This window comes from Narcine bancroftii, chromosome 5 (assembly GCF_036971445.1).
Source record: "Narcine bancroftii isolate sNarBan1 chromosome 5, sNarBan1.hap1, whole genome shotgun sequence".
In the NCBI taxonomy this organism is placed as follows: Eukaryota; Metazoa; Chordata; class Chondrichthyes; order Torpediniformes; family Narcinidae; genus Narcine; species Narcine bancroftii.
The window spans coordinates 80,742,407-80,767,986 of record NC_091473.1 but is presented as its reverse complement, the minus strand read 5'-3'; the positions used below and the strand labels follow the sequence as shown (position 1 = coordinate 80,767,986).

Genomic DNA, 25,580 nt, shown 5'->3' with positions numbered 1-25,580 from the left:
AGCAGATTGTTTGTCAAATTGATCATGTATACTCTCAATATTGGTTACTTTATTATAACATGTTATATATTGTGTATTGTTATCTCTTTAGTGATTTTAAAAACAGTTTAGTTATAACTGAATTTTAAGAGTTAAAATTCATTTGAAGGGGAAAAGTGTGACAGAGTATATAGACAAGTTTTTGGGAGATAAATTGGGAAAGGTTTGTTAGTGTAGGTCACATACAAACACTTTAAAACAGATTTTATTTAAAATACTTGAGCTCTGCTAATGCTAGACACACTGGGGCCTCAGAGCCTTTGCTAAAGCTTTGGAGAGCGCCCAAGAGACTTCACTAATGGACTGCTGTTTACAAAAAGGCAACAGATGAAAGAGCTTGTCAGAGCCGCAGACAGTCTGGAGGGGTCTTGCAGTTCTAAGAGGGTCATGTGGTTTTGGAAGCAGAGAGTCAAACAGGCTTTCTCTTTGTGTGTGTGTGTGTGTGTGTGTGTGTGTGTGTGTGTGTGTGTGTGTGTGTGTGTGTGTGTGTGTGTGAGAGAGAGAGAGAGAGAGATTAATCACTTCTACAGTGTTACAGTCAGCAACAGCAGCTGGTACTGGAACAGGACAAGCTGGCAAGCTTGTGGAAATCCCCATTTGGAAGTCGGGTTGTGAGTGCTTAATTCAGTATGGTCAAAGGCCTTGTGGTTCATACAAGAGGAGAAGACCAGCTGTCTAATGTTTCATTTGGAATAAGAGAAACAAAAAGGAACTCTGTGGTCACCTGAAAGAAAGAGGTTATCATCTGGAGATCCCTGAGGGGGCAAGTTTCTTCGGCCAGACACTGAAGTGGCTGGGTGTCCAGCATACAACAAATCTCTCTTTGAAAACTGACAAGAACCTTCCTGAGCAGTAACCATTTACCTTTCAAGCACCAAAGTCTCGTGAACTTTATAATTGTTAAATTCTGTGCACAGTATAAGAATTACCTGCAACCAGTGAACTTGGATGAATGAGAAGTGAGATTGGACTGTGAATCAAAGAACTTTTCTGAACTTACACACACATTACATACACGCGTGCTTAGAATTAGAAGGGGGGGTTAAGTTAGGTTAGTTATGTTAATAATGATAAGTTAAAGTGTGATTCTGTTTTCATGTTTAATAAAACCAACATTTGTTTAAGTAACCATTTGTCTTGGTGAATATCTATTGCTGCTGGGTTTATGGGTTCTCTGGGCTCGTAACAAGAGTTACACTCCAATTCTCTAGCACCACACCCATGGCTAAGGATATTTTAAATATTTCTGCCAGAGCGTCTGCAATTTCTACACTAGCCTCCTCCTCTTTAATCTGTATCGGGTTCCATGACCTCACTGCTTGTTTTCCTAACTTTCTTTGACTCTGCCGTTTTCCTGAGTAAATATTGATACGAAAAAAATTATTTAAAATCTCCCCTATCTCCTTTTTGGTTCCATACATAGGCCATTCTGATCTTTAAGGTGACCAATATCTTTAAGGTGACCAATCCTTACACTCTTAATATACCTGTAGAAACCCTTAGGATTTTCCTTCACATTGTCTGGCAAAGCAACTCGTGACTTCTTTTAGCCTTCCTGATTTCTTTCTTGAGATTTTTCTTGCATTCTTTATTCTCTTCAAGTACCTCATCTGCTCCATGTTGCCTATACCTGCAATACACCTCTCTCTTCTTCTGAACCAAATCCCCAATATCCCTTGAAAACCAAGGTTCCCTATGCCTGTTAACTTTGCATTTAATCCTGACAGGAACATACAAACTCTGTACTCTCAAATTTTCACCTTTGAATGTCTTCCACTTACCTCGTACATCTTTGCCAGATAATAACAACCCAATTCACGCATTCTAGATCTTTTCTCAGTTCCATAAAATTGGATTTTTTTTCCAATTGAGACTCTCAATACGAGGACCAGATCTATCTTTCTCCATAATTAACTAGGTACCAATGGTATTATGATCAGTGGACCAAAATGTTTGGGATCATTGTCTTACTGTAGGATGAAGTGTTGTCCAATGAGTTTGGAGGGATTTGCTTGAACCTGAGCAGATAAGATGTTTTCATACTCCTCAGAATTCATTTTGCTACAGCCATCAACAGTTACATCATCAATGAAGAGAAGTGCGCCAGTACCTGTGGCAGCCATACATGCCTAGACCATAACACCCTCACCACCAGGTTTCACATTTGAGATTATATGTTTTAGATCTTCTATCAATACAAAAAAGAATAATTCAATAATACAGTAATTATTGTAAGTCATACAAAATGAAACAAAAATTTTAAATTTTTTCTCCCCAACCCCCCCTCTCTCCCAAAAGAAGAAAAGAAAAAGAACACCTATTTCTACATATATATTATTAGTATATATAATATTCATTATTTTTGAAGTATCTAATTGAGGGGGTTGGGTAGAATGGAGAAAGTGGATGGAATATTTTTCATAAAATATGGTTTATAGTCACATGGTTTACAAATTTTATAAAAGTTTTCACTCTATTTCTTAAACTATGTAATCTTTTCTAAAGGTATACAATTTTCCATTTCAATGTCATCTGCCTTAATAGTACCACATTTTCAGTTTTCCATGTTACCGCTATACATTTCTTTGCAGTCGCTACTGCTATATTTAAAATTTTTTCTTGATATTTGTCTAATTTCAGTTTTATATCTTTTTCATATATATTCCCAAGTAAAAATATTCTTGAATCTTTTTGTATCTTTATATGCTTTGGATCTTGAGCAGTTCCACACCATCACCATGATACAGGTTAATCGTGGTCTCATCTGTCACAAGACCTCTTTCCAGAATTCTGCAGCTCTTTAAAATACTTCATGACAAACTGTAATCTGGCCATCCTCTTTCTGTGCCTAACTAGTGGTTTGCATCTTGCACTGTAGTCTCTGTATTTCTGTTTGTGAAGTCTTCAGCAGACAGTAATCATTAACATAACTGTCTCCTGAAAAGAGTTTAGAACAAAGAATACAGCACATTATAGCCCCTCGGCCCTCAATATTATGCTGACCTATATATTCCTTCCTAAAAAAAAGTACTAAATCCTCCCTACCCCATAATGCTCTATTTTTATTTCATCCATGTGTCTGTCTAAGAGTCTTTTAAATGCATCCAAAGTTTCACCCTCTACCACTGTTCTCAGCAAGGCATTTCAGGCACCCACAACTCTGTCAAAAAAACTTACCCCTGATGTTTCCCTAAACTTCCCTCCTTAACTTTGTACATATGTCCTCTGGTTTTTGCTGATCCTGCCCTTGGAAACAGGTACTATCTATCCACCCTATCTATGCCTCCCATAATCTTGTAGACCTCTATCAAGTCTCCTTTTATCCTTCTACTCTCCAAAGAGAAAAGTCCTAGCCCTGCTAACCTTGCCTCATAAGACTTATAGGTTCTTTCTTCTTAATGATGTTCCAAACTGTAGATTTTGGTAATCGTAAGGTTTGGGTAATGTCTCTTACTGTTTTATTCTTGTTTTTCAGCCACTTAATGGCTTTTTTGACTTTCGTTGGCACAACTCTGGTTCATATGTTGAAAAATAGCAACGACAGTCTCCAAAGAGGTGATCAAATGATTAGAGGCAAGCCTCATTCTTTTATGCACCACAGAAGCAATTACCCCAGTAATCACAATGACCTGTGAAGCCAAATGCCCCAAACATTATGGTACCCTGAAATGGAGGAACTATGTCTAAAACATATAGCAATTCCTACATACCAAATTGTATACAAATAACCTTGAATAAAATCTGGAATGTGGACTTTAATTACATGTAAATTGTTTGATTAAAATTTAAAACTGTGGAGCATAGGAGCCAAAAAAAAAGCATCTTTGTCTCAAACATTATGGAGTGCACTGTATAGGTCTACTAATCTCACCTGCCTTTATTAATCTCTCAAATTCTTATGTGCCCTTCAAAATGCAAGCCATTTGGTTCGATAACAAAGAGGGATGGGAATAAATGTTGCTATTTTTTGCCATGCTCTGTCTTAAAAATAATTAAAATTATATGGAAATGTAGTGCTGTTCCCTTGCTGCGGCCCCCCATACTTCGCTGCCTGCCCGTCCCTTTGTCCTTATTCTTTTTGGTGTGGGAGGACGGGTGGGGAGGGGTCCATTCCAATCAGGCTAAGTCAAGATGAATGTAAGAGAGCTGGAGGATTGGCATTGAGCTCCGACAGTCCCTGTGATTAATGTTTTTTCTTTCTTTTTTTAACCTTTTTTAATTTGTTACTTGTTAGTGGCATCTTTTTTTTTATAATGTTAAATAAGCATTTTTGCCTTTTCATACAAGTTTCTTTATTTAAATGGCCAATGTGTTTTTTTGGTTGTTTTCTGTTGAGGTGGGGGGAGTAAAACCAAGAGTGTGTGTGTAAATTATAAATAAAATATTCAAAAAAAAGAATGTTTCTCATGGTAAAGGTGGGGGGGGGGGGGTAAGGATAAACATAGACTATGAATGTTGAAAGATTTTATAGTTTCTTTGAATTTTGCGAGTCTATGAAAATAAAAAATTTAAAAAAGATCAAAAATTAAATTAGAATCTTAAAAACAAAAACATAATTTCTACAATTCTACGCAAGAGAGGAATAATTAATTTTGTGGGGAGTACTATATCAATTACCCAAAAAGCCAAAATGTCATTGGTATCTGCTGTTTGGAAGAAATAAATTCAAACAGAAATGGAGAAGAAACAAATTTCACTCCAGCCGACAAAACTAGGCGTTGTCAAACTAATAAACCACAAAGGAAGCGCTGTGAAACTCTGTATGGTAAAACCTTAAAAGCTTCAACAAGCACACACACTCTCGTAAAGGAAACCAAGTTCCACCCTAGGGAGTGAATGCAAACAATAAACCTGCTACTTTCTTACAATTTTTGTCAAACTTTTTTCTTCTGGACAGCATGGTTAGCTCATCGGGCAACACAGCAGGGTGAACAGCCACAGGTTGTGGTACATATTGGTACCAATGACATAGGCAGAAGTGGGATAGAGGTCCTGCAAAGCAAGTTGAGGGAGTTAGGAAATCTCTTGGATTACTCCTGGTGCCACAAGCAAGGAAAGGTCAGAACAGGAAGATAGTGCAGACAAATGAGTGAGTGGTTGAAGATATGGAGCTGGGGACAGGGTTACAACTTCTTGGATCATTGAAACTTTTTCTTGGAAAGGGGTCACCTGTACAAGTGGGACAGGTTGCAGCTGAACTTGAGGGGAACAAATATCCTGGCAGGGAGGTTTGCCAATGAAGTTGTGTTTTTTCAAAACAAGATTGCAGTGGTGTGGGAACCAAAGTGAAGAGACAGAGGAAGAGGCGGTTACAGCACAAGAAGGGACAGCTAGTAGGGAGTTTGTGTGGAAGGACAGGCACCAGGGCAAAATTGCCACCATTGGGATTAGTTGCAATGCAACAGGGAGAGTTAGAAGTAACAAATACAGGCCAAAAGGTTTTGTATTTAAATGCACGCAACAGGAGAAATAAAGTGGAGGACCTTGTAGTACAGCTACAGATTGGCAGATATGATGTCGTGGCCATCACAGAGTCATGTCTAAAGGATAAATATCATTGGGAGCTGAATGTCCACAGATAAATAGTGCATTGAAAGGATGGGCAAGTAAACAGAGGGGGTGGTGTGGCTCTGTTGGAAAGGAACAATATTAAATCATTAGAAAGAGGAGACATAGGATCAGAAGACACAGAATCATTGTGGGTTGAGCTGAGAAATGACAAGGGTAAAAAAGACACTGTTGGCAGTTCTATACAGACCTCCATACAGCAGCCAGGTTGTGAACAACAAATTACAACTGGAAACAGAAAAGACATGTCAGAAGGGCAATGTTATGGTAATCATGGGGATTTTTAACATGCAGTGGATTGGGAAAACCAGGTTGGGACTGGATTTCAAGAGTGCATTTGTAGAACTTGTGCATTCTAAGTGAGCTTGTTGGAAAATCCAAACAGGCATCTGCTATACTGGATTAGGTGTTGTGTAATGCACCAGAGTTGCTTTGAGTAAAGGAACCAAAGCCAGCCTAATTCCTTAAGGGAACATCCTGCTTGACAAATCTATTGGAATTCTTTGAATGACAATCAAGCTAAATAAAGGAGATGCAGTGGATGTGGTGTATTTGGATTTTAGAAGGCCTTTAACAAGGCGCCGCACATGGGGCGACTTAACAAGATAAGAGCCCGTGGTATAACAGAAAAAATACTAGTGTGGGTAGAGCATTGACTGTTTGCCAGGAGGCAGTGACAGAATGCAGGAATCATATTCTGTTGCTTCTTTATATGTTGCATACTAATGATGTGGATGATGGAATGAATGGCTTTGTCGCCGTGTTTGTGGATGATATGAAGGTCGGTGGAGGAGCAGGTAATGTTGATGAAACAATGATGCTGCCGAAGAACAGAGATTAGGAAAATGGGCAGAGAAGTGGCAAATGAAATACAATGTTGGAAAATATAAGGTCATGTACTTTGTTAGAAAAAACATGGAAGAGTATTTTTTAAATGGGGAGAAAATTAAAAATACCCAGATACAAAGGGACCTGGGAGTCATCGTGCAGGATAGCCTGAAGGTAAACATGCATGCTGAGTCGGTGGTGAAGAGGGCAAATACAATGTTAGCATTCATTTCAAGAGGATTAGAAAACAAGACCAGGGATGTGATATTGAGGATTACTAAGGCCTCACTTGGAGTATTGCAAGCAGTTTTGGGCTCACCGTTTAAGAAAGAATGTGGTGACGTTGGAGAGGATTCAGAGGAGGTTCACAAGAATGAATCCGGGAATGAAAGGATTGTCATACAAGGAGCAATTGACAGCCTGTACTGGTTGGAATTTCAGAGAATGAGGGGGAATCTCATGGAAATATTTCAAATGTTGAAAGGCATGGACAGAGTAGATGTAAAAAGGTTGTTTTCAATGATGGGAGAGTCTAGGACAAGAGGGCACAACTTCAGGATTGAAGGGCATTCACATACCACTGAGATGCCAGAGGGTGGAATTTGTTGCCACAGGCTGCTGTGGAGGGCAGGTCTTTGGGTGTATTTAAGGCAGAGATTGATAGGTTCTTGATTATCCAGGGTATTAAAGGTTATGGAAAGAAGGCCAAGTAGTATGGCTGCAGGAAAATGGATCACCTCATGATTAAATGGCAGGGCTGACTCGATGGACTGAATAGCTTATTTCTGCTTTTATGTTTTATGGTTAGTGCAATGTTATTACAACGCCAGGAACCCATATTTTAATCCGGCACTCTCTATTAGGAGTTTGTACACTCATCTGTGTCTCAGTGGGTTTCCTCCAGGTGTTCTTGTTTCCTCCCCTACTTCAAAAACATGTGGGGTTTGTAGGTTAATTGGGGTATTTGGGGGGCTCAGGCTCATGGAGCAAAAGGGCCTGATACCTTGCTCTATGTCTAAATTCAGAATTTGGTCCTTTAAAGCCTATAGTGTATGAATTGAAATACAACACCTTCACATATAAAAAAAATTAAAAGCCTTTATAAAAATGATGTAAAACTTATATCATAATGCCGTTAAAATTCACCACCAATTATCCCACAGCTTGGAGGTCAACATAAGCCATAAAAATCCAACTTGTATGTATCCAAAAAGTATGTACTTTAGGCTAGGAAAAAATGAAAATGTTTCTTTAGCATATTTAACAAAGTAACACATTTATGTATGCTTCACAGCCCTTTTATCAAATAAAATAAAGCAATTGACAAAAGCTTAGTCAGAGTATTTCCATCAATGTGGTGCAGCAACTAAAAATTTGATGAATTAGACAACATGCAGATCAAAGTATCAACATTCAGTGCATAAATAACATGAAAATTCCTTACGATACAACCACAAAGGGCCTAATGAGAACTGGAAATGCACTTTCTTCCACTTAAAAACTGTACACAACGTACTCATATAAATAAAGAAATGGAAATAAACTGATGGTGCAATATGGAGACAATAAAAAAAATGAAGTGCAAAAGTAAATGTCTTTAAAGGAGTCCCTGGTTGAGTTTGTTGAGGAGGTTTTTTTTTTTCTTTCTTTCTTTGAGTTTGTTGAGGAGTTTGATGGTGGAAGGATAGCAACTGTTCCTGAGCTTGGTGGTGAGAGTTTGGTAGCATCAATACCTCTTTCCTGATGGTAGCAGTGAGAACAGTATGTGCTGGGTGACGTGGATCTTTGAAGATTGCTGCTGCTCTCTGATGGCAGCTTTGCCTATATATTGTAAGGTAAAAACATCATGAAATGGGACCGGAGAAGGAGTCACCCAGTACTAAGGAGTAACAGAATGCAGATGTGACCTTGTACACTCAAGATAAGCTTTGCACTAACAAGAATGATGTGCAGCAGACTAACAGAGAAGGATAGAAACAGCTAATTCATTGGACAATGTAATGGTATGATAATTTACTAAGTGCGTGTCCTGGGGTATAAAAAAACACCACTTGCTGATATCGGGAGAATGCGCCTTCTCCAACTAACACTGTTAGTTGTAAGTGTTACATTCCGGTAATAAAGAACCTTGATTTCGACTCAGTCTGGTGTCTGACTCACTCATTCTTGAACAAAGCAGACCTAACAATATGTGCTTGATGGTGGCAAGTTTTGCCAGTGATGTACTGAGCTGCGTCCACTACCTTTGGGGGGGGGGGGGCTTTAAACTTAGGGGTATTGGTTTCCCCATACCAGACCCTGATGCAGCCACTTTTCACCACACATCTGTAGAAATATGCCAAGATTTCTGATGTCAAATCAAACCTCTGCAAACTCCTGAGGAAATAGAGGTGCTGACATGCTTTCTTCTGTGTTGGGTCCAGGAAAGAACCTCCCAAGACTTATATTTGCTCACCCTCTCCACCTCTGATCCCCAATGATCACTGGATTGAATACCTCTTGTCTTCCCTTCCTGAAGACAACAATCAGGTCCTTGGTTTTGATGACGTTGTGTCCAAGGTTGGTGTCGTTTTCCATCTCCCTCCTGTACGCTGACTCATCATTTTTAAAGACACACCCCACTACCATAGTATCATCAGCAAATTTGTAGATGATGTTATTGTCATAACAAGCCACATAGTCATAGGGGTAAAGCGTAGAGCAGGGGGCTAAGAATGCAGTCCTGTGGTGCTCTGGTACTGATAGAGATTGTGGAGGAGATGATCTCAGCAATCCTCACTGATAGTGGTCTGGAGGTGGGGAATTCCAGGATCCATTCCCAGGTCTTGGAGTTTGCTGATCAGTTTTGAGTGGATGATGGTGTTAAATGCTGAATTGTAGTCGGTAAAGAGCATCCTGACGAATGTATCTTCACTTATCCTTCTGACTTTGTGTAGAACTAGTGAAATGGCATCCACCTGTTGCTACGATAGGCAAACTGGAACATATCCATGTCGCCACTCACACAGGAGCTGATGAGCTTCAACACAAGCCTTTTAAAATACGTCATCAACGTTGATACAAGTGCTACTGGTCAATAGTAATTAAGGCAGGTTACTACGTTGGACACTGTTATGACTCATGCCTATTTAAAACAGGCAGGTATACGCTCTGCCGGAGTGAGACGTTGAAGATATCCGGGAATAATTTGGTAAACTGGTCAGCACAGATTATTAATACTCAGCCAGGTATTCCATCCGGACCAGATGCTTTACTCGAATTCACTCTCCTGAAGTCAGTCTGCATGTCATCTTCAGATACAGACAGGACAGGATCATCAGTGGATGTGAGGATGCAGAGGGATGGTTCTTCCCTGTTACTGTGGTAAAATTGGGCTTAGAAGACAGTGTTCCTCTGGGAGTGAAGCTTTACCATCTACTACTGCATCGGATTTGGTTTTGTAGCAGGTTACATCACTTAGGCCCTGCCACAGTTGTTGGGTGTCCTTTGTTGTTTCCATTTTCATCTGGAATCTCCACTTCACCCAGGAGATGACTTTTCATAAGTTCATATCTGGACCTTCCCCATTAGAATCATGAGTTTATACGACCAGCAAAGGGTGTAGGAAGGCTAAACAATGATCATTATTTACCCTTTTTGGGTGAATTTTATATACTGAGATCAGACAGAAATATTAATGAAAATATACCAATTTTATTTTTCAGATAGTAGTGAAAAACAAATTACCCAAAAATATTAACCCACAGTTTGGTCATAATGAGCCACTTCCATGAAGCAGTGCACGTCTTCTGGTGGAGGTACTCCCACAATATTGTTGGGTTGGGAATTCCAAGGTTTGGGCAGAGCAATGATAACTAATTGTGACTTTTTTTTAAGTTTTGACTTAACAGGGGAAACCTACAACTGGTGGTGTTTCCAGCCTTGCACATTTTGGTAGCTGATGTTGAAGTTTGCAAGTAGCTGTCAGAATAGTGTCCAGTTGAGAAATTGTACTTCATTTTGTAGCTGCCATTGAGGGAATGCTTAGAATGTGGAACGGGGTGCCAACTGTTTTGTTGGCACACCACCTAATTGGTGGTGAGCTCTGAATTTTGTTGAGAAACATTATTTCATCACAATTTGCATCTTGGAAAGGCTTTGTTATAGCAGGAGGCAAATCACTAGTAGTATGATATACCCAGCCTCTGATCTGCCTTTTATGCCTCGAGTATTCATGCAGCTGATCCAGAAGAAATTTTTGTCAACACTGATATTGATGGTGGAAGATGCAACAATGGAAATGCTGCAACCAACTCTTGTTTAAGATGATCAATGCTTGGCAGATTTGTAGCACCTTGACAGTTATCAGTTTGCACCCAAATGCTGTTCAGGACTTGTGACAAACAAACATCCCTACTTCTGAACAAGAATAATTGAGCTGCAGAGTTAGGCCAAAGGCACTATCCTGTGAACACATACAATTGCTGGGGCCAAGACAATTTACCTCTATCAATTAAGTACTATTCCAAACATGTATGTAAGGAGGCAGTGCTACAGCCAGTGCAAACCCAGCAAGAGAAGGAAGCATGCCTCACAGGGTCCTACTGCCTGGCGATCCTACCTTGTGACACCATACAGGTTTAAACTGCTTGTAGAATGGGGCCAAAAAGCTAGTTTTAACTGAAATGTTAACAATCCCAGATGCTGCTTGACCAAATGAGTTCCTCCAGCAGTTTTATTTTGTTCATTTGGTTTGAGGTCAGGTCTTTGTTGTGGAATACTGGGGTTTATTCCTTATATCATCCACTGCTAACTTCTGTCAAGTGGAGTTGAATTAAATAAAGTCAAGGCCAAGTTTAATAACACTACCATCACAATCCATAGCACATGATAGCCCACATCAAGTCACCAGCTGGACATATGAGCAATAAGCTTTTGATCAGGCACCAGGTGTCCACAAGTAAAGAATGTGATTAAACATTGGTCTGATGTCCCCAGACATGCATGCAATTTTAAATGCTGCAGCAGAGCCAAGTTTCATTACAAATCAGGAACAAAGTATGATGTGAAACTACGTAAGATTTAAAACAATTACACATTTACAGCAAAAAGTAGAAATCTTAGTTTCAAAACCAGTCACCAAATATTGATTATCCTGCATTCATGTACCTTTACACGGTGCATTTATTTCATAAAACCAAGACTGTGAGACCACTTCAAATTCTGAGCATTATTGCACAAAGTAATGTCTACATTACTTCTCATAATATTGAACAAGTCAATTAAATGGCTTGGAGGGATAACATTTTGAATTGATTGTGTACCGCCACACTAGTTCTTTGCAAAAGAAAAAAAATCTATTAAATATTTTATGGTCAATTGTTCCAAGTAATGGACATTGTGACAAAAGAAGTTTAGAAGTTTGGTAAGTGAGGTAAATTTTAAGGAGGGCCTTTTAAGAAGCTCAAAAGACAGAGGGGCTTCGGGAGGCAAATTCCACAGCACAACCTACACAAGTGAAGGTACTGCCATAATTGTGGGGTGAGAAGATGATGACACAAAAGAGCTCAGGGTTGTAGAGCATGAGTGACTGTGAGATATTACAGAAAGAACAGTCTGAATTTAAACAAATTTAGCACATCCCATAACATTCCACAACAAATGGCTAATGTAGGGAAATGTGGCAGCTATTTATAGTGCCACAAACAAAATGAAATAACTGATAACCAGCTTGTTTATGAAAGACAATAGTGCTCTGTTTGAGAATGATAATTAAGGATGTGGGAACTCCAGTTAATACAGGTCAATAACAACAAAGCTGACAGGCAAGTTTGACCTGTTGCATTATATAGCTTATGATAAGATCTTTTAGACCCAGAGATATTTGAACTGCAGATACAATGCTGCCCCATTCCTGACTTGAAGTTGAATTTATTTGAAAGTTATACACAAGCCAGAGAATTTATATATCTGGTACACATAGAGATAATTCACTTTGGATTTTGTAAATATGGAGAAAATATAAGTAGTTGAAATCACATTCTAAGCAAAACTGTAGATCGTTCTTGAAAGAGCAGGAAAAGACAGGTATAACAAAAGATCACGTTTGATTTTTCAGGAGAATGAATTTCACATTTGTTAAAACAATAAAGGTGTTCAGAGGAAAATGTCTCATCAAACTATACTTACTTGTATTCATATTAACAGAGATTAAGCACTTCATGTCTTTAACTAATTGGAACTAGCTGTGAACAGTGATAATTTGTAATTAGAATGTTAAAAAAGATGCAATATAGAAAATAATGTACAAAATAATATTCTGATCACTTAAAAAGAAACAAAATCTGAAAATAACTGAAGCCTTGGAACAAACCCAATGTTTCAAAATACACAAAATATTTATATCTGGAGTTTAAAATTCACTTGGTGGTTAGCTGATTATTTTGCTCAAAACCAAAAGAATGGGATCAAAATTCAAATTATTTTGTTTATATATCTGTAATAAATAAATGCCAGATAATCTGATCCATCTTTATCTGGACTTTATAAGGTTAATTAGAGCACCCATATGGTTACCATCCAAGCTGTCCATTTTTCACTTCCATCAATAGTTTGCAAAGAATTTCTCTCATGTTAACCCTTCACTGTCTTGTTCTAAAAAAGGAAACATTCTAAAACCAATACACCTTTTGTAATTTACAGGAAAAGTCCTCACATTACAAAGTAATGCCCTGATCACAAAGGACAGGGAAATGCTGGAAGGATATGCTGTACAACTCTGTAAGTGTAACAGCTGGAAGTCATTTATCTATTTGATGCAGCCTTCTCAGTTCAGGATTTGCTTGGGGCATGCATGCCAAAAGTTGCAGCTGGAGATAGGCAAAGGAGGATTATTTGGCCAGTTTACTTCTGAACAGCATAGCTCCTATGACAGAATATTTGAGTTCATCGTAACAACCTTGGAAAATTGTTTAGGTATTAAAAAACATTTTGTGGGATATAAAGGTAAAGGTTCCATTATTACCATGTAATTCTACATTTAGAATGCAACATACATGAAATTAACTTTTGTTTCCCATAAGGCATACAGAGAATCACCACTTTGTCTAGCACCCCTCAAAGAAATCTACAGCATCTGATTTTCCTAGGCCGTCTTCCCTACAAGTCCCGACCAGTCCCAGTCCCGACCAGTCCCAGTCCCGACCAGTCCCAGTCCCGACCAGTCCCAGTCCCGACCAGTCCCAGTCCCGACCAGTCCCAGTCCCGACCAGTCCCAGTCCCGACCAGTCCCAGTCCCGACCAGTCCCAGTCCCGACCAGTCCCAGTCCCGACCAGTCCCAGTCCCGACCAGTCCCAGTCCCGACCAGTCCCAGTCCCGACCAGTCCCAGTCCCGACCAGTCCCAGTCCCGACCAGTCCCAGTCCCGACCAGTCCCAGTCCCGACCAGTCCCAGTCCCGACCAGTCCCAGTCCTGAGCCTGCTGAGCTTCCAAGATCAGCAATCTCAGGAAATTTAGTTAACTCATCAAATCTTAGCAATAAACCAAATAGTCTCTTGCTTGAGCAGTCTAGTGGGAAGGGGATACAAATCTAATGATTTCTTTTGGTTTGATATTAAGATCCTCAATTTTAGGGTAAGAAAATATTTTTGAAAATGAGGATGAAAGTGGGGGAGGAGAGGGAAGAAGTCTAAGAGAATTACAGTAAAACTCTGATAATCCCCTACTTTTCAAAAATTCCAGGGATTTGATATCTGGCTCACCTGCTTTGGTTTTGCTGTGTTTGCTCATCAGGGCCCCATTTCTCATGCTGTTTCCAAACATTCCCACATTCCCTCTCAAAACTAACCAGGTTCACTGGAAAACTCTTTACATTATTGTGTAATATGCAAAATAAAATGATTTCAAAAGTGATCTGGAATATAAACAGGAATAAAATGAAATAGTCCAGAAAATCTATCTGGCCAACACCAAAAATACTGAACTGCAGGATTATTGGAGTTTTATTGCAGTTAACAAAATTCATGGAAATGTATAGCATGGGGAAAAGGCCCATCAGCCCACTGAGTCCATTCTGTCCATCAACCACCCAGTTTCACTAATTCTACATTCATCTCATTCTATTACCTCCCCCTAGACTCTACTATTTGCACTAACCAGCCAGTGCAAATTGCTATAATCTACCAGCTCCTACATCTTTGGAACATGCGAGGAAACCTGAGGATCCAAAGGATAACCTATGTGGTCACCCACCAGACAGTGCAAATTGCTATAATCTACCAGCCCCTACATCTTTGGAACATGCGAGGAAACCGGAGGATCCAAAGGATAACCTATGTGGTCACCCACCAGCCAGTGCAAATTGCTATAATCTACCAGCCCCTACATCTTTGGAACATGCGAGGAAACCTGAGGATCCAAAGGATAACCTATGTGGTCACCCACCAGCCAGTGCAAACTGCTATAATCTACCAGCCCCTACATCTTTGGAACATGCGAGGAAACTTGAGGATCCAAAGGATAACCTATGTGGTCACCCACCAGCCAGTGCAAATTGCTATAATCTACCAGCCCCTACATCTTTGGAACATGCGAGGAAACCTGAGGATCCAAAGGATAACCTATGTGGTCACCCACCAGCCAGTGCAAACTGCTATAATATACCAGCCCTTACATCTTTGGAACATGCGAGGAAACCTGAGGATCCAAAGGATAACCTATGTGGTCACCCACCAGCCAGTGCAAATTGCTATAATCTACCAGCCCCTACATCTTTGGAACATGCGAGGAAACCTGAGGATCCAAAGGATAACCTATGTGGTCACCACCAGCCAGTGTAAATTGCTATAATCTACCAGCCCCTACATCTTTGGAACATGCGAGGAAACCTGAGGATCCAAAGGATAACCTATGTGGTCACCCACCAGCCAGTGCAAACTGCTATAATCTACCAGCCCCTACATCTTTGGAACATGCGAGGAAACCTGAGGATCCAAAGGATAACCTATGTGGTCACCCACCAGCCAGTGCAAATTGCTATAATCTACCAGCCCCTACATCTTTGGAACATGCGAGGAAACCTGAGGATCCAAAGGAAAACCTATGTGTTCACCCACCAGACAGTGCAAATTGCTATAATCTACCAGCCCCTACATCTTTGGAACATGCGAGGAAACCTGAGGATCCAAAGGATAACCTATGTGGTCACCCACCAGCCAGTGCAAACTGCTATAATATACCAGCCCTTACATCTTTGGAACATGCGAGGAAACCGGAGGATCCAAAGGATAACCTATGTGGTCACCCACCAGCCAGTGCAAATTGCTATAATCTACCAGCCCCTACATCTTTGGAACATGCGAGGAAACCTGAAGATCCAAAGGATAACCTATGTGGTCACCACCAGCCAGTGCAAATTGCTATAATCTACCAGCCCCTACATCTTTGGAACATGCGAGGAAACCTGAGGATCCAAAGGATAACCTATGTGGTCACCCACCAGCCAGTGCAAACTGCTATAATCTACCAGCCCCTACATCTTTGGAACATGCGAGGAAACCTGAGGATCCAAAGGATAACCTATGTGGTCACCCACCAGCCAGTGCAAATTGCTATAATCTACCAGCCCCTACATCTTTGGAACATGCGAGGAAACCGGAGGATCCAAAGGATAACCTCTGAGGTCATCCACCAGCCAGTGCAAATTGCTATAATCTACCAGCCCCTACATCTTTGGAACATGCGAGGAAACCTGAGGATACAAAGGAAAACCTATGTGTTCACCCACCAGACAGTGCAAATTGCTATAATCTACCAGCCCCTACATCTTTGGAACATGCGAGGAAACCGGAGGATCCAAAGGATAACCTATGTGGTCACCCACCAGCCAGTGCAAATTGCTATAATCTACCAGCCCCTACATCTTTGGAACATGCGAGGAAACCGGAGGATCCAAAGGATAACCTATGTGGTCACCCACCAGCCAGTGCAAATTGCTATAATCTACCAGCCCCTACATCTTTGGAACATGCGAGGAAACCGGAGGATCCAAAGGATAACCTATGTGGTCACCCACCAGCCAGTGCAAATTGCTATAATCTACCAGCCCCTACATCTTTGGAACATGCGAGGAAACCGGAGGATCCAAAGGATAACCTATGTGGTCACCCACCAGCCAGTGCAAATTGCTATAATCTACCAGCCCCTACATCTTTGGAACATGCGAGGAAACCGGAGGATCCAAAAGATAACCTATGTGGTCACCCACCAGCCAGTGCAAATTGCTATAATCTACCAGCCCCTACATCTTTGGAACATGCGCGGAAACCTGATGATCCAAAGGATAACCTATGTGGTCACCCACCAGCCAGTGCAAATTGCTATAATCTACCAGCCCCTACATCTTTGGAACATGCGAGGAAACCGGAGGATCCAAAAGATAACCTATGTGGTCACCCACCAGCCAGTGCAAATTGCTATAATCTACCAGCCCCTACATCTTTGGAACATGCGAGGAAACCTGATGATCCAAAGGAAAACCTATGTGGTCACCCACCAGCCAGTGCAAATTGCTATAATCTACCAGCCCCTACATCTTTGGAACATGCGAGGAAACCGGAGGATCCAAAAGATAACCTATGTGGTCACCCACCAGCCAGTGCAAATTGCTATAATCTACCAGCCCCTACATCTTTGGAACATGCGAGGAAACCTGATGATCCAAAGGATAACCTCTGTGGTCATCCACCAGCCAGTGCAAATTGCTATAATCTACCAGCCCCTACATCTTTGGAACATGCGAGGAAACCTGAGGATCCAAAGGAAAACCTATGTGGTCACCCACCAGCCAGTGCAAATTGCTATAATCTACCAGCCCCTACATCTTTGGAACATGCGAGGAAACCTGATGATCCAAAGGATAACCTATGTGGTCACCCACCAGCCAGTGCAAATTGCTATAATCTACCAGCCCCTACATCTTTGGAACATGCGAGGAAACCTGAGGATCCAAAGTATAACCTATGTGGTCACAATGAAAATGTGAAAACTCCCCACAGAGAGCATCCGAGGTCAATCTCCACACTGTGAACCTGTACCTTCACTAACTATATCACTGCACCACCCTGCTTTCATTTTATTTTTGGATGCACATGAGCACTTTACATTGTTTCTTCAATTAAAAATGTTGCAAATTAAAACCTAAATGAGAGAGCTAGTGAAAGCTGCAAATGTAAAGACAGAGGAAAAAACTGTTATTTCCTTTCGTTACAGGTTTTGACGGGGTCATGTGTCCCATGATCATTTGGATCGAGATAAGATTTTGGAATGTATTTGCTGAGTCGGGTGGGGTGGGGTGGGGACAAATACGAACTTTGGGTATGAATATGTACATCGGTGGCTTTGTTTATTGGACTTTGAAAACTAAAATAAAATATTCAAATACAGAGGAACAAGACAACAGTCCACCTAATTCTCCAATATCTATGAGAGATAGAATTTGCAGCACCAAAATGTCAGTACGCAGAACATATGGACGCCATTGCTAAATGACAACATCTCTTCAAAATAAAGTATTATTTCAATCTTTTGCTACTGCACTTAATTCTGAGCAGAATGCAACTATTGTAGCACGTGTTTTATCTATTAGATTTCAGAAAATTAAAAGAAATAATCCAAAAAGGTTTGTCATCTCCATTCGAAAGGAGAAATTGCATTTAGTTCTTCCAATTGATTCATATAGTTGTAGCTCATGGCCATTGATAACTTAATTAAGCAGATCTTGAAGAGATTAAACCCAAAATGAACGCTAGATAAGCCTGCTCATTCTGCCTACATTGGCTATATCATAGGAATATCAAATACAGTCAGTGGAACCCACGCAAAATTTATGCTGACAGCTACTTTTTCTATTCCAGAACAAGGGAATATAAAATCAAAAGAAATCTAGCTCAATACACACAAGCAAGCCCATTTACTTCCGCAGCATTTCTGAAAGTGCTTTACAGTAAATTACTTTTAAACACAGTATTTGTTGATCTCTTTCTACACAAGAAAGGATAAACAATAAATGAGAAATTAAGCAAAAACATGTTTAGTGGATAAAGTTTAGACAGGGCATCATGTTCTATCTACCTAGTTCCTAAAGACCTCATGTAGCCAACTCAAATACAGAATGTTCTCAATTTAACACCACAACTCAAATACATTAAAAATGCAGCACTTAAGTCTAATACTACAGGATCATCTTAATGCTTAAATCAGGGGGATGATTTTATGCCCACAATCATCCAATTAATAGATTATAGTCCCAGGCTCACTCATCTTCATGAGAAAGTCAAAATGAATCAAAATTATTAGTTGGGAAATCTACAAATCAGAAAGCTTGACCTGAACAGAATTTATATGAGATACCTTGATGTAGGGCTCAGATCCGAAACATTGGTTATGTATCTTTACCTTTGCTATATAAAATACATTGTTTGACCTGCTCAGTTTCTCCAACATTATGTTTTTACTTCAATCAAGGCATCTGCAGACTTTTGTGTTTTACATAAGTATGAGATCCAGACCAACAAAAGAATGCAGTCTCAACAGATCCAAAATGTTCAAATTAATTAGCAAAAAGTCTTTACAGACAAGAAATTACAGATGGAATCAAGATCTAACTTTTCGATTCTTCTTACCTCAGCAGTGAGCAACCCCTGGTGGAAATAATCAGTTTTTACTAGTCATAAACCTATTCTGCTTCATTTAATTTGCTTTCATAATTCATCTTTAATGTCAGAATAAAATGCAGATGTTTGTATAAAATGATGGAATGAAAACATTTTGGAAAACATTAGAAAAAACAATGAAACGGAGCAGTGTTCCTCTATAATTGAGAATTAAAAAAATACAATAGTTTTTAATTTAATTTGCAAGTACATCCTTTATCTATTAATTAAGGTAGCATAATAGATAAAAACATGGTAAGGCAACTCACATCCATGAAATTCACATTCTCTCCCACTTGGGAACTCCAGGATGTTTCTCACATCCTGAACAACCACAGGTGCAGAAAGTGCTGTCAGGAGGAGGAGCTCCAGCAATAGTGCATCCATAAGGATAACCATTTCCAAAGCTGGTCATTTTGCATCTCAAGAAAATACAGGGAAAGCAAGCATTTGAAAAGACTGGTAGCAAATATAAAAGGAGATTTACAACTCTGTGAATAAAGAGGGAAATGGAGCAGGAAAAGTGGAGCCAATCAAAAACTAACAAGTCTACATAAGGCTAAGGCCGTGACTAAAGGAGATGCTGCTCTAAATTTCTCAGCAAAAGAAAATGCAGTTCAGACTTGGGATTATCTTAGAAACTGTCAGATGTAGCACTGAAATGTCTAGTGGCACTTAGAAACTGATAACTCACCTGGTCCAGAATGGATTGCAGGCTGCTGAGGGAAGCAAGAGAAGAAACTGCAAAGGCCCTGGTCTCAATTATCCAAACATCCACAGCCTCAGAGCTGGGGCCAGATGACTGTGAAACAGCCTTATTCAAAAAAAACATTGTCGCAGTAAACTACGGATAAGTCAATTTAACCCTAGTAATGGGAAAACATTGGAGAAGCAATAAAATCAGAAACAGAATTAGCAGTCATTTGAACAACTAAAGATGGACAACACTGATTTGTTACTCATTAGATTCGGACTCTAGAACTCGTAGTCTGTGTCCTTGCTTATCACCACCCCAACCCCCCTCCCTAATTGCCACTGTCTGCATCTTGACTCTCCACTCCTGCCTCCATGTTTTTCCCTTTGTCTGCTTCCACCAATCACCCACCTGTCTCCGTCTTGTAAGTCCATCCCTCCCAGATCTGTCTGTCCATCATTCTTCACCACTCCTCAGTCCACCTCACCTGCTATCCTCTTTATATAGGCTCTTTTCTCTCTTCCTTCTTAACCCTGATGCACGGTCTCTCTTTCAGCTCTTCCCCCCCCCCCCCTCACGGATTTGTTGAAGACAAATTAGGTCCATCTACTTTGATAAGAGTTTTCTCATTAAATATTAAAGATGGATGAAAGAAATACAGCTGACACACATGCAGAGATGTCCATGGAACACTTGACACTAGGTTTAATATCTCGATTGAAAGTCCCTAGGATTAAAAGGGTTGTAGTAGCATAAATGGTAAATTGGCTAAATTACAAAAAAAAAGTGGAAGTATACAATTGTTTCTAGAGACCTCATGTGATCTAGTCAGCAGGTGGAATGGATGTGCAGGTTGAAGTTGAACTTTATTGCTGAGAAATATAAAATGTTCAATATTGGTATGAAGAATGAAAAAAGACAATATATATGCTTTGGGACAATTCTAAAAAAGATACAAAAAACAGTAGATTGCAGGGTAAACATTGAAACTATACAAAATATTGGATCAACCACAAATAGAATAGGGTGTCCTTCTCTGAGTGCCACACTTCAGGTAAGAAAGATTTTTATAAAGAATGCAGGAGAGATTTATTAAGCTCAGTTCAAGGATAAGGAATGCCACATGGCTAGAAGCTTGGCTATTCTCCATGAAACAGGAAACTATAAGACTTGACAGAACAATTTAAAACAATAAAGTATAATATTGATGATAATAAGTTCATTGTTATATTCACAAGTGCACAAATGCACTGAAATTCTTGTTGCTGCAGCCATAAAGGTGTACAAGGTACAACTACAATAGTATACATTAAATTACCACAACATGCCAAGACAGAAAAAGAGTAATGATTATCAAATAATACATCAATAATATGTTCATAATTACAGCTAGTTCAAGGGAAAAAAAAGTTTAATGAGTAGACATATCCTTTGGTGGTTCCAGACTATGGTTAGAATTGGGTAGCAAGAACATTGGATGGGGAGAAATTGTTCCCATTATCAGAATGATAAAGAACACAAAGAAGGTGAGTCACAAAAGATTGAAAAGTGACACAGGGGAAAACTTTTACTGAACTAAAAAGTGGTTAGGTTCTGGAATGCACTGCCGGGGATATTGGTGGAGGCAGATTCAATTCCAGTATTCAAAAGAGAGCTGGGTAAGTATCTGAAATGAAAGAATTTAGGGGCTTATGGAAAGAGGACAAGGAGTGGGACTGTTTTGGATTGTTCTTCCATGTATTGTGTTTGAAATAAAAGCTCACCAACAATTAATTAATAAATAAGTGACAATTAAATAAATAAATATTATTTTCCAGTCACGTACATTTGACTCTTGTAGTGTCCAACAACTTAACAAAGTCAACAAATACATAAACCACACACAACTTACCTTATTCCTATAAGGAAAGAAATCAACATGGAGCAGATAGGATCTGCTATCATAAGGCCATAGTTCTGCATCAGGAGGGCAGATATTATCACACCTATACTGCCAAGAGTGTCTGCTACAATATGCAGAAAAACTCCTAAAATGAGAAGAAGAATTTTTTTATGAACTACCATTTTTTTAATTTATAGAAATCATTGTACAACTACATTTAGAGAGAAACTAACTGGTTTAGAAAAAATATCATTTTGGGTTACTTATCAGATTTTTGGATAAAAGCATAATCAAGTTCAGATTAATGAACCTGTTATAATTTTAATTCAAAATGGATAATTCACAAACCTTCTAAAATCTGCTTATTGGCTCCTTTTCCTTGAAGTGTATCACACTGATGGTCTTCTGCACAGAAGAACATAGAAGTTATCATTATTAGATTGATAATATTGATTGAAAGAAATCTTCCAATGAATTGCCTTAGTTACATAATTCAGAGTTCTCGATGCAATCAAAATTTACTCTCACAGCAATGTGCTTCACTGGAGTTTTGGGAAGTCACTAGGTTAATAGAAATGGAAGTAATTAACAAATCAAGTGATTGTGTGTTTATTTGGGAGGTGGGGGAAGGAAAGAGTAAGGAAAATTAGTATCTACCTTCTATTGATCATAAACAGATATACTGAACAGTAAAAGGGTCAGATTACTTTAACTTACGGATACAACTCCAATTTATGCTTCTAATTCATTCTTAGCTACTGTCATCACAAAGATGTATGGAGTAGCAGGTTAATTTGTCACATGGATGCAATTGGGCGGCAGTGGCTCATAGTCAGGAAGGGCTGGTTATTGTGCTATAATCGCCAAATTTCAAATGAATTGCATTTCCACGTGGTATGAAATTGGACAAGCAATTCAAAATTCCTCAAAAGTTGGATGCCCTGATCCTTTAGATTCCAGAGGTGAACAGACATTTTATATTAAAAAATAAGAATGATTAGTCTAACTTTCAAACTTCAAAATTACTATTTAAAACATGTTCCATATCACAACCTACAAATTATATTTTTAGCTTTTCCAACAAAAATATACTTTTCAAATATAGTATTACAATACAATAACTTCCTTTTGTGTTTAATATACTGAGTAAAGATTTGTTCGTATCAGCCATCTTCCAATATCTAAGTGAACTGGCAATATTAATAGCAGTAGACAATTTGGTATCTACTCACATTTCATACACTCACTGAGCAGTGACCTGCAGAATATGAAAATCTGAGCCACTCTGAACTTTTGACCTCATGAACAAGGAAACCATTCCTCTTAGTTCCTGATTCTCCAAAAAACATGAAAATCTAAAGCTTGCTTGAAACCCTTTGCTGGGTTTGTGAATTCATGGGGCGTTGTGTTGCTGCAATTTCCTCCCCATTCACACAATGAGTGTGCAAACATTAGTTAATTTAGCCAATCGAATTAATTATGTTTAAGCAGGTGTTTTGTTTGCAAAGTTTTCTAAAAATATTGTTTATTTTTTGTTACTGGCTCTTAAATGTTCTTGAAACGTTCTGAATATCTAGTACATTCAGAAATATTCCAAGGTTTTAACAAATTTGCACCCTACCTTCGTCATCTATCATAGGTTTCTCAGTTTCATTAAGGTGCTTTACATCACATAATGCGTTGGATGGCACCTCATGCTTCCTGAACTGAATGGTTAGTTGGGCCATTAAAGAGAACAGTTATAGATTGGCCAGAGAATAAACTGCTGAAAGAACTCAGTAAATCAAGCAAAACAGAAGTGTCAATGTTTCACTGTATAGTTAAAAATAGCCATCTTTCCTCTTCCAACTCATCCTTGCCCAGATGCATAATCTTGATTCTAATGTTCATGCATCTCTTTTGCCATCACAGAAGGTATTTGACCTCCAGAGATCTTCCTGCATCTTTTTTTTGCTCAAGATGCCAATATCTACGATCTTTTGTGTCTCTGTGAGCAAATCATAATGATCAGTTTTAACATCACAGAAAAAAAGACTTCCTACCCTGAAGCACAACCAGAGAGTTTTTTTTTTAAAAAAAGGACAATCCATTCAATTTTATGGCTAATATTTTTGTTCAGATTTATTTAATAATTTGAACTTAAATTCCTTAGCTAATGTAGGAAGATACAAACTCATACCTCTGGATCAACAACTCTGGACACTAATCCAGTAACTTAATCCTCAGCTGCCCTACCCATCTTTTGTCTATATATATCGCAACAGAGTTACAATACTAAAAAGGCTTTAGATTATGATTTAAAAGTGCTTCAGGAGTGAGACAGTCAGGAAATGAAGTGGGTCACATTATAAAAATACATTACAAGTAGCACCTAGCTTGTTGAATTGAGATTTTCCATTGTGATGGCTCTCTTTCTCTACCTATGGAATAAAATCCATGGGGTCTTACGAACCTTAACCAGAATTCAGATGGTTGCCAGATGCAATATAGGAAAGAAAGAGGTTTCAAGAAGGGTAGAACACAGATTTAGTCAAGTGTTGGCTTGTATTGAGAAAAATAGATATAAAAGAAAAGGAACCTTATAATTATACAACAATTTTACATTATAGGTGTACAGTACTACATTATTCTATAATGATTAAGGTTTGAACCCAATCTTGGATGCTGTTTATGTGGAATTTGCATCTTCCCCCTGGTTTTCTCCTTCATCCCCAAGACATGCTGTTGAATTAAATGGCTATTGTAAACTATCCCAAGTACAAATTGGTGACAGAAAAATGAAGTAGCTGATTTCAATGTAAAAGAAAAGTTTTCTGGGTATTAAGTGGTGGAATATAGCTTTTGGGCATGCTCTGAGAACTCACAGATTCTTTGGGCCAAGAAAAACATGAAAATGTAATAAAATTGCTTAATATTATGAAATTATGCAAGTGGCTTAAAAAAAAATTAAGACCTTTACAGTTAAATGCAAAGAACAAACAAGTAAAAGTTTGAAGGGAGCAGATATTTCTTCAGAGGTGTCATCATTTCCAAGCTGCAAAGATGAGAGCAATTGTATCAATATTCAAATTAGACTAGATAGATGGATAAAGAAAAAAAAGTTGAAGAGGATTAGGAATAGGATGAATAAACTATTCACTCATGAAGAGAGTTGGACCAAATGTTTTCCTTGTTTGATTTCTGTATGGCAGAGGTTAAAAAAAACCAAAATCAATTTGTTGAAATGTGCTTCATAGACATTAATCACAGCATCTAACCAAGCAATACCCATATCATCATGTTATTTCATTTTTATGAAGAACAATGCATAATTACAGACAAATCCAGATACAGAAATTAAGCAACACTGGCTTTCTATTTTTTAGCCAATGCATCTTTAGATTGGTGGAAAAATGGGATAGTATAACTCACCATAGCAGTGTTCTTGATTGTGGGAATGCCCATGGGAATGAACACGTCCATGGGAATGTTCATGGGAGTGTACAGATCGTTGTTCATTCTTGTGGCTGTGCCCATGTCCACCGTGACTATGTCCATGATTCAGTCCAGGAATTCCTCCATTGAAGAGTGAATGACTATGGCCATGACCTAATGCAAGAACAATAACGTTTATTTAAAAAAAAGGGACATCTTTGAATTTAATAAACAAGCTTAAGAAAAATGTACGCAGCCATTATTAACTGGTTAAGAACATGAAAATGTGAAAAGCATTGTCATACATACAGCCCCTGGAATTTGCAGTGTTATTCAATAAGCCATGCCGGATTGCCACTGGGTTTAAAAACCATCCCCAATCTCAGAGAGTCCAAAAAAAAAGCAAGATTAAAGAATTGAGCATGTGAAGGGAAATATCCAAGATTAACAAATCTACCAGTGGAG

The 25,580-nt window shown here is 39.0% G+C and overlaps 1 protein-coding gene across 5 annotated transcripts in view; it reads right to left on the bottom strand.

The window, feature by feature from the left end:
- The window catches only part of slc30a7 (solute carrier family 30 member 7), an 87,862-nt gene that overhangs the window by 27,955 nt on the left and 34,327 nt on the right, over positions 1 to 25,580 (bottom strand). For 4 of the 5 annotated variants that reach the window (XM_069938011.1, XM_069938012.1, XM_069938014.1 and 1 more), the window contains 4 exons: positions 25,113 to 25,289; positions 22,050 to 22,106; positions 21,711 to 21,846; positions 7,516 to 8,256 (listed from right to left, as the gene is read on the bottom strand). In XM_069938011.1, coding sequence (XP_069794112.1) covers positions 7,842 to 8,256; positions 21,711 to 21,846; positions 22,050 to 22,106; positions 25,113 to 25,289 — 785 coding nt within the window. In that variant the 3' untranslated portion in view covers positions 7,516 to 7,841. Of the gene's footprint in view, positions 1 to 7,515; positions 8,257 to 21,710; positions 21,847 to 22,049; positions 22,107 to 25,112; positions 25,290 to 25,580 lie in introns of those variants that run through there. The other variant, XM_069938013.1, reaches the window with a different exon arrangement.